The 16,788-nt window shown below is 43.2% G+C and overlaps 4 protein-coding genes across 4 annotated transcripts; 2 read left to right on the top strand and 2 right to left on the bottom strand.

Moving 5' to 3' along the window:
* The first annotated feature begins 319 nt into the window (after nucleotides 1-319).
* Nucleotides 320-2,788, top strand: LOC144195434 (protein adenylyltransferase FICD-like). Its single transcript, XM_077715073.1, has 2 exons — nucleotides 320-890; nucleotides 1,420-2,788. Exons 1-2 carry the CDS (start codon nucleotides 620-622, stop codon nucleotides 2,493-2,495), a joined length of 1,347 nt encoding a protein of 448 aa, XP_077571199.1. The 5' UTR covers nucleotides 320-619; the 3' UTR covers nucleotides 2,496-2,788.
* A 43-nt stretch (nucleotides 2,789-2,831) lies between these two features.
* LOC144195433 (spliceosome associated factor 3, U4/U6 recycling protein-like) lies at nucleotides 2,832-9,404 on the bottom strand. Its single transcript, XM_077715071.1, has 19 exons — nucleotides 9,144-9,404; nucleotides 8,235-8,361; nucleotides 8,058-8,162; nucleotides 7,791-7,975; nucleotides 7,496-7,601; nucleotides 7,156-7,280; nucleotides 6,912-7,067; nucleotides 6,648-6,786; nucleotides 6,462-6,569; nucleotides 6,295-6,372; nucleotides 6,159-6,217; nucleotides 5,946-6,055; nucleotides 5,769-5,881; nucleotides 5,617-5,693; nucleotides 5,111-5,282; nucleotides 4,501-4,949; nucleotides 4,202-4,354; nucleotides 3,854-4,044; nucleotides 2,832-3,767 (listed from the first exon to the last, which is right to left on the bottom strand). The coding sequence occupies exons 1-19, from the start codon at nucleotides 9,336-9,338 to the stop codon at nucleotides 3,605-3,607; spliced, it is 2,811 nt and encodes a 936-aa protein (XP_077571197.1). The 5' UTR covers nucleotides 9,339-9,404; the 3' UTR covers nucleotides 2,832-3,604.
* LOC144195435 (iron-sulfur cluster assembly scaffold protein IscU-like) lies at nucleotides 9,046-11,149 on the top strand. The gene is made up of 5 exons (XM_077715074.1): nucleotides 9,046-9,607; nucleotides 10,086-10,199; nucleotides 10,279-10,389; nucleotides 10,507-10,585; nucleotides 10,768-11,149. Exons 1-5 carry the CDS (start codon nucleotides 9,518-9,520, stop codon nucleotides 10,854-10,856), a joined length of 483 nt encoding a protein of 160 aa, XP_077571200.1. The 5' UTR covers nucleotides 9,046-9,517; the 3' UTR covers nucleotides 10,857-11,149.
* A 2,081-nt stretch (nucleotides 11,150-13,230) lies between these two features.
* LOC144195680 (uncharacterized) lies at nucleotides 13,231-16,251 on the bottom strand. The gene is made up of 2 exons (XM_077715487.1): nucleotides 15,909-16,251; nucleotides 13,231-14,713 (listed from the first exon to the last, which is right to left on the bottom strand). The coding sequence occupies exon 2, from the start codon at nucleotides 14,707-14,709 to the stop codon at nucleotides 13,954-13,956; it is 756 nt and encodes a 251-aa protein (XP_077571613.1). The 5' UTR covers nucleotides 14,710-14,713; nucleotides 15,909-16,251; the 3' UTR covers nucleotides 13,231-13,953.
* Nucleotides 16,252-16,788: the final 537 nt, after the last annotated feature.

Below are 16,788 nucleotides of genomic sequence, written 5' to 3'. Positions count from 1 at the left end.
CATTACAATTTGTCTACTTTTGTTTTATGATCACATATGTATTTGTAAAATATAAGTTTTGTCTTAATGAGGACTAGTAAACACACAAGTGGACTTCTAACTAGTATTGCTGGAATGTGGCACTTCTAAAGTGATTTAGAAAACGATACATCGCTGCCCTCTATTGGTCATCGACGAAGTTGCATTCGGCAAACCCGACCCGAGTCACGCAAACTCATCATCCAATCATAAACGTTTACGAACTTCCTCAGTATTGCTAGAATTTCAACCAATCACCTTCGTTTTTCTATGTCGCTTTATCCAATGATTTTGCGTTTTGTTCATATGACCGGCGGAATAACATCGACGATGAGAATATTTCGTTTTTAAGTCATATAATCAACATCTGACGGAATAATTTGAACCTTTCATCCCTGTGTATTTCCAGATTTCAAAAAACCTAGCGGCAAATAATTGTTAACATCGAGGCAGGAAAAATAACTGGATCCCGAGTCCGTTTGGACTAAACATCGGCTTCCCGTTCAGTCTGATATCTTTTTACCGGCCATCGGCTCACCTGGCTGGGCTACAAATAGAAAGAGTGGCGTGGAAAGAATGGATAACTTACCCCAAAATTGTCATGGCGGTTGTGACGGCGTGGCGATACACTAGCGGCCGTCTCTTCGGGGGATGGGGCCCGCTCGTGTGCGTCCTCTTGATCACCCTGGTGGCCCTGGTGACACCCCCGGTCGGCGTGGAGGAGCGCTGCCGTGATGCCCTAAGTGCCATCGCACAGTTTCGCTGCCAGCTATGGGGGAGCGCACAACAGCCCCCCGCCGTGCAGATCACCGGCCTGACTGTCCCGATCTCAGACCTCGATCTTCTTCCTCATAAGGTCAAGCCCAGCCAAGGTAATCGCTATATTATTTAATGGGAGTTTAACTCGTTCACTCCAAGCCATTTAAGATGCCATGTGCCCAGAATTCACCAAAATAAAGTTTAGATGAGCATCCCTCATAATTAAAGCACTGTTTCCACTCTTTTTCGTTCTCATCAACATCAAAAAAAGTGTTTCTTAGTTAAATGTTTGGTAGACAATGAGATAAGCACAGGGGTGTACAATCCAGTCCTCGGTGGCTGCAGAATTTTGTTCCAGCCCATCCAACACACAGTTTAACCAATTAGATCTCTGCTGAAACATGAAGCACCTGACTGCCATCCACTGATTATGTATCTAACATATTAGATTGGTGGAAAGGTTGCCTCTTATGGGTTGAAACCAAAATTGCACCCACTGTGGTCCTTTGTGGAATAGTGTGAATTAAGATGTTTCACAGCCTATTCATTGGCCTTACTTTGCAAAAAAAAATATGAAGTGGATTGCATTTGCATTTCCGTGTATTATTTCTGATGTCATTCCATTCCACTGTTTTGATTTAGAGATGGTTTTTGAAGCCAGAGCAGCACTACAACAAGCTCAGGAGATGAAAAAACACGGCAAGACGGAGAAAGCCCACAAGCTGCTGGTGCACGCGCTCAGTCTGAATCCAGACTCGGTGGAGGCCCTGACTGAACTGGGGACTATTTTGGAAGAGGAGAAGGACGTGGTGCAAGCCGACCACCTGTACACCAAGGCTTTGGCTATCTCCCCTTGCAATAAGAGGGCACTGGTGAGCCGACACCGCACGCTGCCGCTGGTAGAGGAGATTGACCAGCGTCACTTTGGCATCATTGACGGCAAGGTACGCAGACTCATGTCCATCCCCAAAGGGAACTCTGCGCTTCGCCGTGTGATGGAGGAGACCTACTACCACCACATCTACCACACGGTCGCCATAGAGGGCAACACCCTGACTCTATCCGAGATCCGTCACATCATCGAGACGCGCTACGCCGTCCCCGGCAAGAGTTTGCAAGAGCAGAACGAGGCCATCGGAGTGGACGCAGCCATGAAGTACATCAACAACACGCTGTTGTCCAGATCGGGAACCATCAGCGTGAACGATATCCTGGAGATCCACCGGCGCGTGTTGGGCTATGTGGACCCAGTGGAGGGTGGGCGCCTGCGTGTCAACCAAGTATTTGTGGGTCATCACATCCCGCCGCATCCCCAGGACCTGCAGCGGCATATGCAGGAGCTGGTTCAGTGGCTCAATTCGGACGAGGCCCTGCAGCTGCACCCGGTCGAGTACGCCGCTCTGGCTCACTACAAACTGGTTTACGTGCACCCATTCGTAGATGGCAATGGGCGCACGTCTCGGCTCTTGATGAACCTCGTGCTCCTGCAAGCGCGATACCCGCCCATCACCATCCGCAAAGAACAGAGGGCAGAGTACTACGAGGCTCTTGACACTGCCAATGAGGGAGACGTGCGTCCTTTCATTCGATTCATTGCCAAATGCACAGAGATGACACTGGACACTTTGTTGATCTCCACTATGGAGCACCCTGTCGGATTGCCAGGGACCAGGGCGGACCATACGGGTGACCGACAAACTATTGCCGTTCATAACTGAGCTGACAATAGTAGAGCAATACGTATTTGCCATTTGTCTTTAACCTGCTGTCATTTGACTCTTTGGCTGCTGTTGACGTGTAAAAGTCAGCATTGATCATTCACGCCAACTCTCAAAATGGGCTGCATGTCCACTGTTGTAGCCAAAGAGTTAATTAGGAACTCTCATAACTGTGTTTTATCTGAAAAATAAACAGAAGTTGCCGTGAGACATATTGAACATCTTTTGAGAAGCATGTAACGCACTTTAATTACGGTATTTATTTAATGCAAATAAAAGTGATACAACGCTCAGCAAGTGTCAAGTTTAAATGCACCAAGAAATAATACCACAGTATCGACCTAAGGTCGGTATTTTTTATTTGATGACTTTTTAACTTTCAAAACACAGGACATGATTATCAAATCACATACTAACCACGACCTTTTGATGAATTTAAACACTGACAAGGTATTTACAATCTATAAAACAGAATGAACAAAATGTATTTCATTAATCAGGCCACAGCGGTGAGAAATTTATATAGCTTGTATTCCATAATGGGAATGTTAAAAATTGACTTATATGAAGAGAAGGTTGATGACCTTACACAAATGTAATTTACATCTTAAATTGGGAGCTAATTTCACCATTAATTACATGACCGGACTTGAGGAGACAGTCTGCCAGTTATTTTATTATTCCTTTGAAATTATGACATTTTACGCAGAACCAAAAATCTCCCTGGCATGAGGATTTTTTTTTCTTCCACATTTCTGTTACTAGACAACTAAAAGGTACAATAGCATGATCGGGTTCGTAAACACGACGTTTTATGTGTCGTTAATCCGTGTTGCATTGCAATAAAAAAAAGGTTGAAGTTGGAGACGTCTACAATTTTACAAACAATGTATTTACACGTCTATTTTACACGTATTGAATAAAAAACGAACAAAGACGGAAGAAGTAAAAATGACATGGGCGAAAGGGTCTGCTGAGGGCAGCGTCTCTGCAGTTAAGGCAATCTCGCAGAAACAATGACGAGATGGCTGACAATTGCAGAAAGTCAAAGTCGCACATATCTTATTGGGAAGGAACGGCACGATGGCTCCTGGGGCGTAATCATCCTTTCACTTCTTAAGAAGCATCTTAGCAAAGTCTGCATTGGACAAAGGCTTTGCACTTTCGTGGCTTTCACCACACGTAGTCCCGTTCTCCACTTTGCTCGTCGGTCCACTTTGGCGATTCAGAGAACGAGGGAGCAATGACAACTGTGTGCGTCCTCTCCCTCTCCTATGAAAACAAAGGGTTTTACGACTTAGACGAGAAAAGCCATAAGCACTCACTGGAGCATTTGAAAGGCCTATTAGTAAACTTACCCGCCGTGGCCCGGGAAAGGGAGAGGCTCTACCGCGTTGGCTCGACTCGGTCCACCGTCTTTGCTCTGGTGGCGACGAGGAGGGTTGCTAATGGCAACAGAGATTTTTTTCCCCTCTATTTCAACGCCGTCCATTTTCAAGACGGCCTGAGACGCTTGGGCTTCGTTTGCAAACTCGACATACGCCAAACCCTGTGGAAGCGAGTTAACAATCACGTAATTGTGCTTCGACTTGGCTGCCATTGACTGTGATGCCGCTAGCTCCTCCCAGTCCTAACTGATCGGACGTCTATCGAGGAGGTCAAAGGTTGTGCTATGAATTAGTTTTAAAAAAGAAACTAAGTCTTACCTTAGGTTTTCCTGAGCGAAACGTGACAAGACGAACTTCTTTAATGGTGCCGTGTTTCTTGCTTATCTCTTCCAGTTGCTCCTTTGTGCAGGAAAATGGCAACCCTTGGATGAAGATTTTGTGTTTTTCCATAGTCGTGTTGTACTTGAATACCTAAAGATGCAGAGAAGGTCTTAGCATGACAAAACACTACAGAAAGCAATCAATCTAAGCGCCTAACATTGTTTATTTTGTATGGAGTATTGGGTCGGCCAGGTATTAGATTCAGTGAGAAACATTTGACTGTAATTCACAAGTACCTTGAAGTCCGGGTTCCTGGTCTTGTCGACGCAGGGCGACACAAACACAGGCCTGCCATCCACCTCCTGTCTGTCCAGTTTTAGGGCTTCGGTGACAGATTCCAAGCCTTCGAACTGCACGTAGCCGTAGCCCTTAAAAGTCCCTTTGTTGCTAGAGATGAGACGAATCTGTTTAATGGGTCCGCACGTCTCAAAGAGTGTCCTGAGCTTGTCCTCGGGCTCTTGCAGCGTGTATGACAGGTTGCTGACGAACACGCTGCTGTCATCGTTCCGAAGCTCGCTTTTATCGTCGCTTTCCTTCTGGGCATTAGCCTGCTGGGCTTTGGGCATTGAAGGTGCAGAACCTTTATAGCCAGGAGGAGCTTTCTTCCCAATGTGTGCCATCTCAGTCTCCATGTGTTCATCTCTGCTTTGCTCTCCATTTCCTCTGTGCCGTTTAGAAGCTTGTTCTATGAACAACAAGAGAAAACAATCAAGTTTTTGTTCCTGAATGCTCATCTCTCAGTATCATTGATGGCGCTGGACATTCAATCCATTATGACTGGGAGGACTGGCATTGACAGTTTGCTGCCAGCCAGCAATGTGTTGAATGAGAGCTTTCCCAATTTACCTGCATTGGCAATCCACTCATCCTGCTCGAGTCCATGCTCCGCTTTCCTTTTCTCTGCAAATGGAGCCCTCTTTTGAACCTTCTTCTGAGTCTTCTTCTCTGCCCTGGATTTCCGTCTCTGCTCAATTTGTTCCTCCTCTTGCTGAACCTGAACAGCTTCTTTTTCTGCCACCTAACAGACAATGCAAAAGATGGTCATTAAAGTGAAGAGAAAAAGTACTAGATTTTCCCTTTTTAACAATCGGGTGAAGACAATTTTAAACCTGTAAAAGCGGTCTAATGACTCACACCAAAACGGAAATTCATTATCTAACTGCACTAGGTCTCCAAAAACTTATTATCAATGATGGCCTTGCCATGAGAATAAAACTGCCAAATTTCATTCACATCTTATCAAAATAGGTGAATGAATATACCAAGTAAAATGAATACTGTGTGAATAGATAAATTCATGTAAATACTGGAGTCACAAGCTGCTTAGAATAATGCCGCCATCTGCTCCAAACCTTTGCTCGTTGTTCTTTGACCCGGTTCAGACGTGTCTCGGTTTTCAGGACAGCCAAGTCCCAGTCCTCCAAAGATCCTGGACGCAAGTATACATAATGAAAATCGGCTCAACAGTCATATTAGTCCATCACACAGGTGAGTGATCACATACCTTCCACTCTTTCAAAGGTGAGCAGGACTTCGCACACATGTTCTGGGTAGTCCGAGGTGCACTGGACTGCTCGGTGAAGCGCTTTTCGACAGTGAACGGAATCGCCATAAGCTCTGGAAAGAAAAGTTGTCAAGTTGGTTGGATAAAGTACTTTTAACATGGCATGAGCTTACTGACTTTTCGAGGTTATAGTATTCCAGCCACATGTTGGCATATCTGGCGTTCCCTTTTGTCATGATGCTGTCCCACAGTTCTCTCGCTTTTTGGATGTTTTTACAATGCAGAGCCTGAGAAGATGACAAAGCAAAGGATTTTAGGACCAAACTCGTAGGGACTGACACGCCAATATGGCCAAAACAGAAAAACAATTGCTGCAAGGACAGTGCTTACCTCTATCCTTGCCCAAATCTGCATTAGGTTACAGGAAGGGTCTCCACTTTCCCCAAACCCTGGCGTCATGACACAATGAGTAAACTAGAAATGCACGTTGAGCTCTAATAAAACAACTGATTGGAAATCCACTTACTTTCTTCCACATCTTGTTTTATGTAGTCCAGACAGCGGGTAAAGGATCCTCGTAGCTCCTCCAACTCTTTACTTGACTCTGTAATCGATAGGGGGGAAAAAAAAAGATACATGAGAATGTTTCCAAATCCAAAAACAAGCGGCAAATTCTACCAGAGCTGCTCTCACCTTGGCTGAAATCGACACGTCTCCTGAGGTAGTCGAGGTAAACTTGCCAGATCTCCACATAATCCGTAGCTTGAATGAACCCGGCGTTCAAAGCCTTTTCAAACAAATCTGTTCAAAACGCAAGGGTCACTGTTAGTAGCCATTCGCAAAACGTAGACAAATGTGTTAATGAGTTCAAATATTTGCCTGAAATGGTTTGATGAGAGCATCCGTGTCTCTCTTGAGCCTGCAAATAGCATTTCCACAGACCCATAGTCCACGGGCAGTTTCTGACAGCACGATCGTGGGTGGAAAGAACCAGATCTTTGATTTTTAGTTGACGGTCCTGGGAGGTCAAAGACAATACAGAAACTGAATACGACTGGAGCAAAAGTAATCTGATGAGCAATGACGATACTGGATGAACAACTACCGAGCACATTTATCAATGACCGCCAATGAAATACTCACAAGATATGTGGTGTATTTTGCCCACATGTCCGGTACCAGGCAATTTTCAACCAGAGTCCGCTCAAACGCCATCTGGATCCGGGCCGGGTCCCCCTCCTTCGTTTCAAAGTCAATGTACGCCTGATACTCGGCCAATTTTGGCGTCTCTGCCACCAGCTGTGATGACAAAACCCAAAGGAAGGCATTCACAGATGGGTGACCAGGCAAATACATCAGCTCTGACTCCTCATTGGCGATTGCTCACCAGCGACTCTTCCAAAGGCTTGTACTTCTCCTTCTGCTGCAAAGCACTTTTATACAGATGCAAGACTTTTTCAGATGTCTCTTGGTCGGACCATTCTTCATACTCGGCATAGGTTGCCTCCATATCTGAGGGAACGTAACGTCAATGTCATTACAATCGCTGCAATTTGTTGAAGGCATTCTAAAAAGGGATTGTGACAATTGTCGTGCAACAAACTAAATTATGTTTTAACGCGAGTCATGTACATTTCTTCAGGCTGGGCCAACCCACACAAAAGAGACTGTCACTCATTTTTACACCACCCCATCTGGAGCGATGGAGCAGAAAAGGGCAGCCTTACCCATTAAGGGGAGGCCTAGCTGGCGGCGAAACAGCGTATGGATGCGCTGAAGCTGCTTGTTCAGCAGCTCCTGCTCCTCGGGGCTGGGAATTTTGCCAGGAGGAGGCTGAAAGAAAAGACAATAGAGAGGATGAGTAACACCAGCAAATGCCTACAAGAAAAGTAAGCTCATTTAAATGCGCTAACAAAATGAAATGTCCTTGATGCGAGGCCATGGAGGGCAATATGAACCTCCGCCCGGTGGGATACATTAGTCTTAAATAGAAATATTGTTGAAAATGAAGACAAAACTGACCTGTACAGTGGCCAGAATCACATTCTCAAATTCTCTGTACGCCTCCCACACTGTTTGCCCTTTAGTCATGTGAAGCCCAACAGCTGTGATGGCTCTCTCGAAGATGGTCCTCACCCGTTCAATGCCGCCGGGCGATCCCATGCCACCGATAGAATACTGAGCATATTCCAGCCAGATGTCTGGACCTGAGTGTTGAGACAAAACAATGAATTTTAGGATTGTGTTTGAGCCAGATGTCCAATCTTGGGTTTGCCAGGATGCACTCACAAAGATAGTCTTTAACAGCTCTTTCAAAAAGCTCGTTCACTCTTTCTCGGTTTGGTTCTTCTTCAGTCATACGAATCTCATCCTTGAGCCAATCGAGCCAGATCTCTGTTGGATTGCGCACAAAAGTCAGTAAAATTCCTACTATTTTTTTTACCTGAGGTGCAGATAGAAACCAACCTTCTGTGAGAGGAAAAAGTTCACTCATCTTCTGTCTGGCCTTTCGCAGCCGGACAAGCTCCCCCTCATGTTTCAGTAGTTTGATGAGATCAACGTGGCAGTTGTAGTCAAAGGCATTGATCGATAACTAGAAAATATAGGGAGAGTAGATTGAAATGTGACATCTGAATGGTTTTGAATTCATGCTTTCTTTGTTGGTGGAGTTTTCTGCTGTGCATCACACAGAGAAACAGATCACACAAGTGCAGGCATGCGACAAGAGATGACTGGGTGAGAGCATTTCCCCTTAATGCACAAACAAGGTTTTCATCACGTGCATTGCAGTGGAAACAGTCATGTTTAACAATGTGAACATTTTTGATGACTTTTATAATATCTTGAGATCTTTACCTCAACAGATGTCTAAGTTATAACCCAAGACTATATGGTATTTGTTTTCAAATTAGCTGAGGGCATATCAATATATATTTATTTTAAGACAAAAAAAAGAGTAATGACAGTTTTCAGCATTGACATCAATGCAACATTGTTTGTTATTGACCACTATGAAAATACTCTTTGATGATCATCAAGGATTTATGTAAAAGATTAATAGATTTTTTTGCGCATATGAGACTTTATTTCCTATGTTCTTGCTGGGTGGCAAACACTTTGAGCCAGATATTAAGGATGAGATAGCTCACAATTAAGACGGAAGAATCTGGAAATGAGAATCCGACTTTATTTCAACTCGTACCACTATTTACAACAAAAAACGTGGCGTAGTATGAGCTAAGATCGCGTGACAAAAATTACGTCGCGCCCAGAAGGGAGTGACACAACTTGATCTAACAATTGTTTGCGATTGTTTGGCACTCATTCATTCGCCCGCCTTAGCTTCTCGGCTAACATCGGGAAATTAAGAGTTACCTGCTCTTCCAATCGTTGTATTTCGGCTTCATTTTCCTTCTCGTCTTCTGACGTCTCATCATCGTCGTCTGAATCGTCGACTCCCATGCCTTGATCGCCATCGCTTTCCGATTCCAATTCTCGCTCGTCCATCGCAGCGTCGTCCTCCTCCATAGCTTGCAAATGCGTAGACTCTGCGTCGCTCTCCGCTGCCATGTTGGAAAGGCTGTCTGCCTGGTAACAAGTCCAAACAGCCACCCGCTCCAGAGCTGTAACACCAAACATCAGCCGCTAGTGGGCGCTACAACTCCTTTCCACACGTCTTCCGTGTTTGTCAACAAATCTCCTGTACTCGTGTTCACTCGTGCAATTTCGGAACTGTTCGGTTTCTGAACATGGCGATGGCCTTACGAAAGTCTTCGTTGTTGTTGAACACAAGGTTGCTGTCATCGGAGCTCCAAATCGTCTCATCCTACCACAAGAAGGTAACCTAATGGATCTTTTGGACACATTTTGTAATTATTGCGACCAAACTATGTCTTGTTTTTGCACAACCGCGTGCTGTCCCAGTATCCGTGTTTTAGCATTTCATCAATTTCCAGTTAAAGGTCATTGCCATAGCACGACAATTTAAACGATTGCCTTATAGTTTGTACTTCCTCCCCTTAACGAAGGACGTTTCTGCATTAGTAGTAGTTAGAAAACTTCCCCTGATCATTTTGTTGCTACAAGAAGCATCCAGTAGATCTAATAGTGTTAGTAGTGCAGTACATTGCTTATCTAATAAAACTAGAGATCGCCATAGAACAAACCAAAAGTGGCACTGCAATTTGGACCCCCAAAAAACAATATATAGTGACGTAGTGTGTGTCATTGACAGCGAGGATTTGGCAAGGTTCATTGAAAGTCAGTCTTATTTTGCAAACTGAAGGTAATAAGCCCAATATGTGTTTCTTTCTGAAGGTGGTGGACCACTACGAAAACCCAAGAAATGTGGGATCACTGGATAAAAATGCCAAAAATGTGGGGACTGGTTTAGTGGGTGCACCAGCCTGTGGAGACGTTATGAAACTCCAGGTTAGTACAGAAGTCTAAAGTCTACTTTAATGAAGGTCACTTGTTAAACAGATCAAGCACTAATTTGTCTTATCCCCAGGTGGAAGTCGATGAAAACGGTAAGATCTTGGATGCCAAATTTAAGACATTTGGTTGTGGATCAGCCATTGCTTCCAGCTCTCTGGCTACCGAGTGGGTGAAAGGGAAGTCTGTGAGTGTACAAAGAATCAAACATTCTGAAAAACATTTCCGTACTCCTTAACAAATGACATGTCAAATCCATTGAAACCATTCAAATGAATTGTCCTCATTTTTATTGTCGCCACAGATCGATGAAGCGTTGAGGATCAAGAACACAGACATTGCAAAAGAACTCTGCCTTCCACCGGTCAAGCTTCATTGTTCCAGTAAGCCAAAACCGCAAACGAACATCAATTTATGAACAAAGTATTCCAGCACATTTGACTACCGATGACACAAGCCTGTTCTTCTTGTCATTACCAGGAAGACTGATGCAATACCAAGTGTGTTTATTCATTTTTAATTTGACCTTGGTTTGAAATCTGCTCTCTATTATATTATGTTTCAGTGCTCGCAGAAGATGCCATAAAAGCAGCTCTATCGGACTACAGAATAAAGCAAAGCAAGGAGAAGCAGAATGCCGAAGCCATCAATTAAATGTCCATTTTGGGTTGGTGTACCTCAGGAGTTGTTGTTGGAAGACTCCACAGATCGTTACCTTTCTTCCTTAAAGATCAGAATTCCTTTTTTTCCTGGCTTAAAACAATAGAACGAGATAACAATAATATTTCTGAATGCATGATGCTACAGTAGTAATAATAGTACCATGGTTCCCATCAATTACTATATAGACAAAGCAATATTTTGGGGAAGTTGAATTTATTAACATTTGTGTTCTATGTGATGGAGATTTTGCAACTGAAAATTAAAGATTATTATAACAATTCAAACATGGTCCTTTTATACTATCAAAAAACATACCTGGGATTTCTGTGGTTACTTTTTCTTTCTTGTCTTGTGTGGTAATGTCTTCCTAAAGTCAAGTAGTGTCCCTGTTGGAGCTGTAGAACCTTCATGAGAATTAGTAATTAAAGCAATATGAGGAGGCGCACCATTTAATACAAGACTGCCAGTAGCCAAATAAGCACTGATGAAAGGAGGTTTGGTATCAACAAAGTAGTATTATTGTTCTTGGTAAACACAGAATGGACTGTTAGTTGGGTAGTCATTTGGGCATCACGAATATTGGAGAACAAAGGCGTTACCCTGGTTGAGTCGGTTACAAATGGCGCATCTTGAATGGTGGTGCTTTCTATGCAGCCAATTTCTTTACCAGGGCTTGGAGTTGAGAAGGACAAAGATGTGTATTTTCCTCTATTAAAGGACGAACAGCCTTTAAATGGTGAAATATCCAAGTTTAAGCGCTCATCCAGAACAGTCAAGTCCAAGGATTGAATGCACTTTGCAGAGAGGTCTACATACACCAAAGATGGTGAGAGATTTGTAGGAAGGCTACTCAATTTGTTGCCCTTCAGCAAGAGGACCTGCAACTTCTCCAAGCCTTGAAGTGCACCCGGTTGAATGGCTCGAATGCGATTGTCTTTCAGATCCAATCGGGTAAGGTTCCCCAGCTTCCTCAGGACGCCCAGGGTGATGTAGACGATGCGGTTCTTTTGTAGGCAAAGGACCTCCAGACTGGGAGGAAGCCCTCGGGGGAAGCGGGCCAGCATGTTGTGACTGAGGCTGAGCTCCCGTAGGCCCAGGAAGGGATGGAGCTGGTTGTCCACATTACAGAGCTGGTTTTTGGCCAAGGATAGGACGGTGACGCCAACAGGGAAGGAACGGGGAAGCGACAAAAGGCCCAAAGATTCACACAGAACCAAAAATCCAGGACGAAGACAGCAGCAGCCCATGGGACAAAGCGCCGCGGCAGTGCAGATGAGCTTGGTGATGCAGAGGAACAGAAAAACCATGCATCTGTATGACATGTCTATTTGCCTGAGTCTTACCATTCAACTGTTCAGGCTCACGTCTTCCCAGTGAAAGAAGCAGACTTGTCTTCATGGTCTCCTTTTTAAACGTCCTCTTATTGTTGAAAACTTCAAAGCAGATGCTCATCAAAGATTTAAGATGATTCTTTCAGGTGCCGTGTTACCTAATTTGCATTGTTAAAACACAAGTGCTTCTTCTGCTGTTACAAGGCGGGGTTCCTAATAACAGGGGCAGAAACACCACATGTCTTCACGTTTGAGAGAGTCATGCAAGTTGGTTGACCTGCTACCATCTGGTGATGCCTATGAAAGTGAGGGGAGGAAGTTCCATTTTCCACAAATTATTTACAACTTCATTGTGAGAATGTGACCTCTGACCCTGCAGCAACTCACCTTTCAGATTCACCTTTCCTTCTTGACCCTCCTCCACATCTTTGATCTGTAGACCACACCTACACTCTAGTCGTACCAATCATTTTCAAGTATTCTAGTCATAGGGAATCCCCCTATATGTGCATCTATGTTTTTCATTTAATATTTAGCTTTTCCGTGCAAAACATTCATTTCAACTTTAAATACTGTTTTTTTCTCAGAATGTATTTAAAGACAATTTTATTTCATTTATTTTAACAATATACATGGCTTTATGTTTTTATTTATTTTGCAATATATAAAAAAAATCAAAACACATACAAATATGACTTTTGGACAATGTGCACATATTTATCTGTGTTCTAATAGATGAAATAAAAGTGTCAATCGAGAAATATTTTAAAATAGACATTGTATTTAATTGCAACGTGCAACACCAAAAAAATTCAAAATTTTCAAGTTGAATTGTTTTGATGGCATTTACAGCATGACATTATGAGGAGATTCCTCTGTCTTAGCAGGCATGTGTATACACTATTTTCATATTTATATTAGGCAAACATAAGAAAACACTGGCTGAAATAAAGTATGCTTAAAATGTAATACATAATGTATATATCACTTTTATCATTTTAGTCAAGCTAATGCAGTACATACAATTTTGAACTTAATTTAAAGCGCTTAAATATGCATCAGAAGTGAAGACGGACAAATTTGAAAATTAAGTATAGAAAATAAAGCTTCAAAACGATGGGAAATAAACCATCAGGTTTTGAGAAGAGAAAGAAAGAGAAGAGAAATACACCGTGCTAAAAGAAAATAATTAAAATGCCGCTTTGTGATAAGACCCTCTCCTCCTTGTACAACTCTACATTTGGTTAAAGTGGCTGATTACTTCTTCATATTTTTGCATATCTTTCTTATATTGTACATATCTCTAAATTCATTTAGTCCACAAAGACCAGGGGTTGCCAATCCAGTCCTCAAGGGCCACTGTGGGTGCAGGTTTTTGTTCCAACCGATTCAGCACAGACATTTTGACCAATGAGATTTCTGCAGAAAAGAAGAAGCACCTGACTGCCATCCAATGATTGCACTTGTAGGACACCAGATTGGTGAAAACCAGCACCCACTGCAGCCTTTTGTAGAATAGTTTGGACACCCCTGACATTGACTAACCTAATGTTATGCTTTGTCAATATTAGTGAGACACTATTAGAACTTGATTTCTTCAAAGCCCATTGGAATATTTATTCCCATTCTTGATTCCACCTTAACGTTAATTTACAAAACCAAGTACTAGATATCGAATAAAGGCAGTAACGACTTTCCACGATTTCCTCCATGTTGGGTCAACGCAATCCAAGTAGCGGGACTGAGCAAGAGCTCACCTAGTAGTGGGACTTCTTCAGGTGGCAGGTGCATGCAGGCTGACTGGATGTGTGCTGCACCTCCTCCCTACGCATCATGGGCTCTTTGTACCTGGGCTCCTCTCTGCGTTTCTCCACTTCCTCCACATCCCTGGCCTTTCTCACCTCCTGGCGTGGTGAAGCCCTGACGTCCCTGCCTCTCTCTCCTATCAGAGCCTTGGAAGGCACGCGTTGGGTCTTGGGCGAGCCATTGCTTTGCATCTGAACCCTCTTGACATGGTCCACGGCGTACAGCCTCTCCTGGAACTCCTGAGGCATTCTATGTACGGTGTGCATGGCGGGTTTCTCCGCCACGTGCTTCCCGGGGGCTTGAGGAGGAACCTTGTAGGCCTCCAGCTTCTTCTTCTGACTCATAGCGGAAGCGCAGCAGATGATGAAGACCATGACGATGAGGAGGGAGGTCACAATCACAATGATGAGAAGATTATCCTCCAGAAAGTCCACCACTCTGGTGAGGACAAAGTCCTTCAGACGGATGATGGTCGTGGTGATGGTGTTGGTGAGAGTGGGCGTGTCCGAAGCTTCCGGATTACGAGTGGTGGCGCTGACTTGAACCGGCGCACGGGTGGAGAAGATATTTGGGAAGAGGAACTCCAAGCCGTCGTCGCCACTACCGTCCATGGATGCGTTGTAGAACATGGGCGCGCCATGGACCACACCGCAGCACAGTGACAACAGGGTCACCACGGCCATGGGGAGAAGCAAGCGGGATGGCATCTTCCTGCAATATCAATAATATGATTAAGTACCATGCAAATTGGAAAAAGGTGAAATGACACCAGCCAATCGCATGGGCCAAGGAGAAAGTGCTGGAGTACCAATGACCCAACACAAACATATTTCAATTTAAACCCATTATGGATTACCTAAAAAGGTTAGATGACACACTCTATAGGTCCTAGCCCTGGAAAAAAAAACCTATGTCATCATCTGTAATCATAACTATAGGTTAGCACCTTTCTTCAGGTTTTCTTCTATTTTTTCATCTGGCAGTAGATCTATTTTAGCCAACAGCAGAGCCATTACTTATTTGGGGTGGAGGCAGTAAGTTTGGTACTGCAGGCCTTATAATTTGGAGAGGAGGGAGAAGCCGCCCATCCACCACACGAAAGCAAGCAGGAAGTTAAGAGTCCAGATTGTGTACAAAGGCGTAGGACACCATTGGCTCCGGCCTCTATATTTACTGTGGGCACCAGCTGCTGTGGGCTGGTGCACACATAGAAAAATGTTAACTTCAAACTCATTTAAATATCATTTGCCAAATAAACCTCGCTTTTCACCCATCATGGTGAAGATCAGCAAAGAAAATGAGAACCTCATTAAGCTAAGTAATGGGCATTTTAAAATAAATAATTCTTCTTAGTGTAAGTAGGCCTCCCTGTGTGGTCATGTAGATACATGCAGCCAGATGGTTCAACTGTAGGACTAGCCTTCACCTTCAATCACCATAATTAGAGCCATAATTATGTTAAATACATGATGGCCGTGAGTCCACACTGCATTTTACTGACATGCAGTTCATATAGACTTGAATCATGCATTAAGTAACTGAATACAACTCATTTATATTATTGCTATTTGGATTAAAAAGGCAATAAGTTAACATTTTGCATCATGGTAGGATCTTAAAATATACTTACAACACATGGGCTATGCTGTTTAGCTGATTTTGTAACTAACTAAATTCTCATCAGAAAAAAATGTTATCAAATATACAAAGCACAAAATACAACAATTATTTCAGCAGACAAATAACTTGCATGTATTTATATACTAAACTGGAAAGTTACTTGGAAAATTTGCATTAACATTGATTTTAGTAAGCAGAAAAACTGGCAAAACAGTAAGAAACTCATTAAACTGAATACATTCTATGACTGAAAATTGAAAATAGTAATAAAAACATGAATGCTTACCTAGATTATCCCGAAGCAGGACCACAGTGAGCTGAGGGCAGAGCAGAGGAAAAGGGCAACGCAAATGTGGAGGAACAGAGGAGGAGGGTTTCCCAGCATTCCTGTTATAGTGAAAGACTTTTTTTAAACCACTCTGGAAAGTGATGTCCATCCCTATTTTCAGCTATCCCTCCCATGTTCTTTCCTCCTCAACTTCATGAACTGTTTGAGACTGCGGGGCGCCGTAAAATGCGAAAATTGATGATTTTTAAGGCCCATTTCTGACAGGTGCCCTAAAAATGTTTTGCAATCTGGAATCACCAATCACAATTAGGGCCCGAATCGCCTTGTAAAGGCCTTTTTTCGTGTTTACTTTTCCCTCCCTCTTACGATAAAAGGAATACTAACTAACTACTTCCCTGAATTGAACACATACTTTAAATAGAATACTCAATAGTAAATCATTTTACTACTGGACTAAGTGTACTATATTCATAGTATATCTAGTATTCACAGAGTAATGACAGCAATAGACAATCCAATATCAAAGTCAGTCAAAATGGATTGGACGCCTATAGATGTCAAAAAGTGACAAAACCTGGTGTGCTTTCTCAAACAAACTAATACTGTATTGCCTGAAAACACTTTAGCCTACATAGACCACGTTGCATTTAGTACATTGAGGCCAATGTTTCAGAGTATTTCAGTCCACAGTGGGCGACTCCCAAATCTTCAGTGCCTCTCTAATTATGCACCCCTTGATTACACCCTGTCTCTGTATAGCGTACATGACCAGTACAACAGGGAGAAAGCAGACCTCCCATCCCAAAACACATGTACAGAGCCGTTATAAAAATTGAAAGTCTTTTAGGAAAGCACGTAATGACGTCTGATTTCTGAC

This window comes from Stigmatopora nigra, chromosome 4, assembly GCF_051989575.1.
Source record: "Stigmatopora nigra isolate UIUO_SnigA chromosome 4, RoL_Snig_1.1, whole genome shotgun sequence".
Taxonomy (NCBI): Eukaryota; Metazoa; Chordata; class Actinopteri; order Syngnathiformes; family Syngnathidae; genus Stigmatopora; species Stigmatopora nigra.
The sequence above is the reverse complement of the archived record's forward strand: the minus strand, read 5'-3'. Positions and strand labels throughout refer to the sequence as shown.

Coding starts and splice junctions, on each gene's coding strand:
- LOC144195434 (XM_077715073.1), top strand. CDS start 620: ATGGCGGTTGTGACGGCGTGGCGATACACTAGCGGCCGTCTCTTCGGG. Junction 891..1,419: donor TAAGGTCAAGCCCAGCCAAG/GTAATCGCTATA, acceptor GTTTTGATTTAG/AGATGGTTTTTGAAGCCAGA.
- LOC144195433 (XM_077715071.1), bottom strand. CDS start 9,338: ATGGCAGCGGAGAGCGACGCAGAGTCTACGCATTTGCAAGCTATGGAG. Junction 7,976..8,057: donor AGCTGTTAAAGACTATCTTT/GTGAGTGCATCC, acceptor CTCAACACTCAG/GTCCAGACATCTGGCTGGAA. Junction 6,056..6,158: donor AGATTTGGGCAAGGATAGAG/GTAAGCACTGTC, acceptor TCATCTTCTCAG/GCTCTGCATTGTAAAAACAT.
- LOC144195435 (XM_077715074.1), top strand. CDS start 9,518: ATGGCGATGGCCTTACGAAAGTCTTCGTTGTTGTTGAACACAAGGTTG. Junction 9,608..10,085: donor TCTCATCCTACCACAAGAAG/GTAACCTAATGG, acceptor TTCTTTCTGAAG/GTGGTGGACCACTACGAAAA. Junction 10,200..10,278: donor GAGACGTTATGAAACTCCAG/GTTAGTACAGAA, acceptor TCTTATCCCCAG/GTGGAAGTCGATGAAAACGG.
- LOC144195680 (XM_077715487.1), bottom strand. CDS start 14,709: ATGCCATCCCGCTTGCTTCTCCCCATGGCCGTGGTGACCCTGTTGTCA.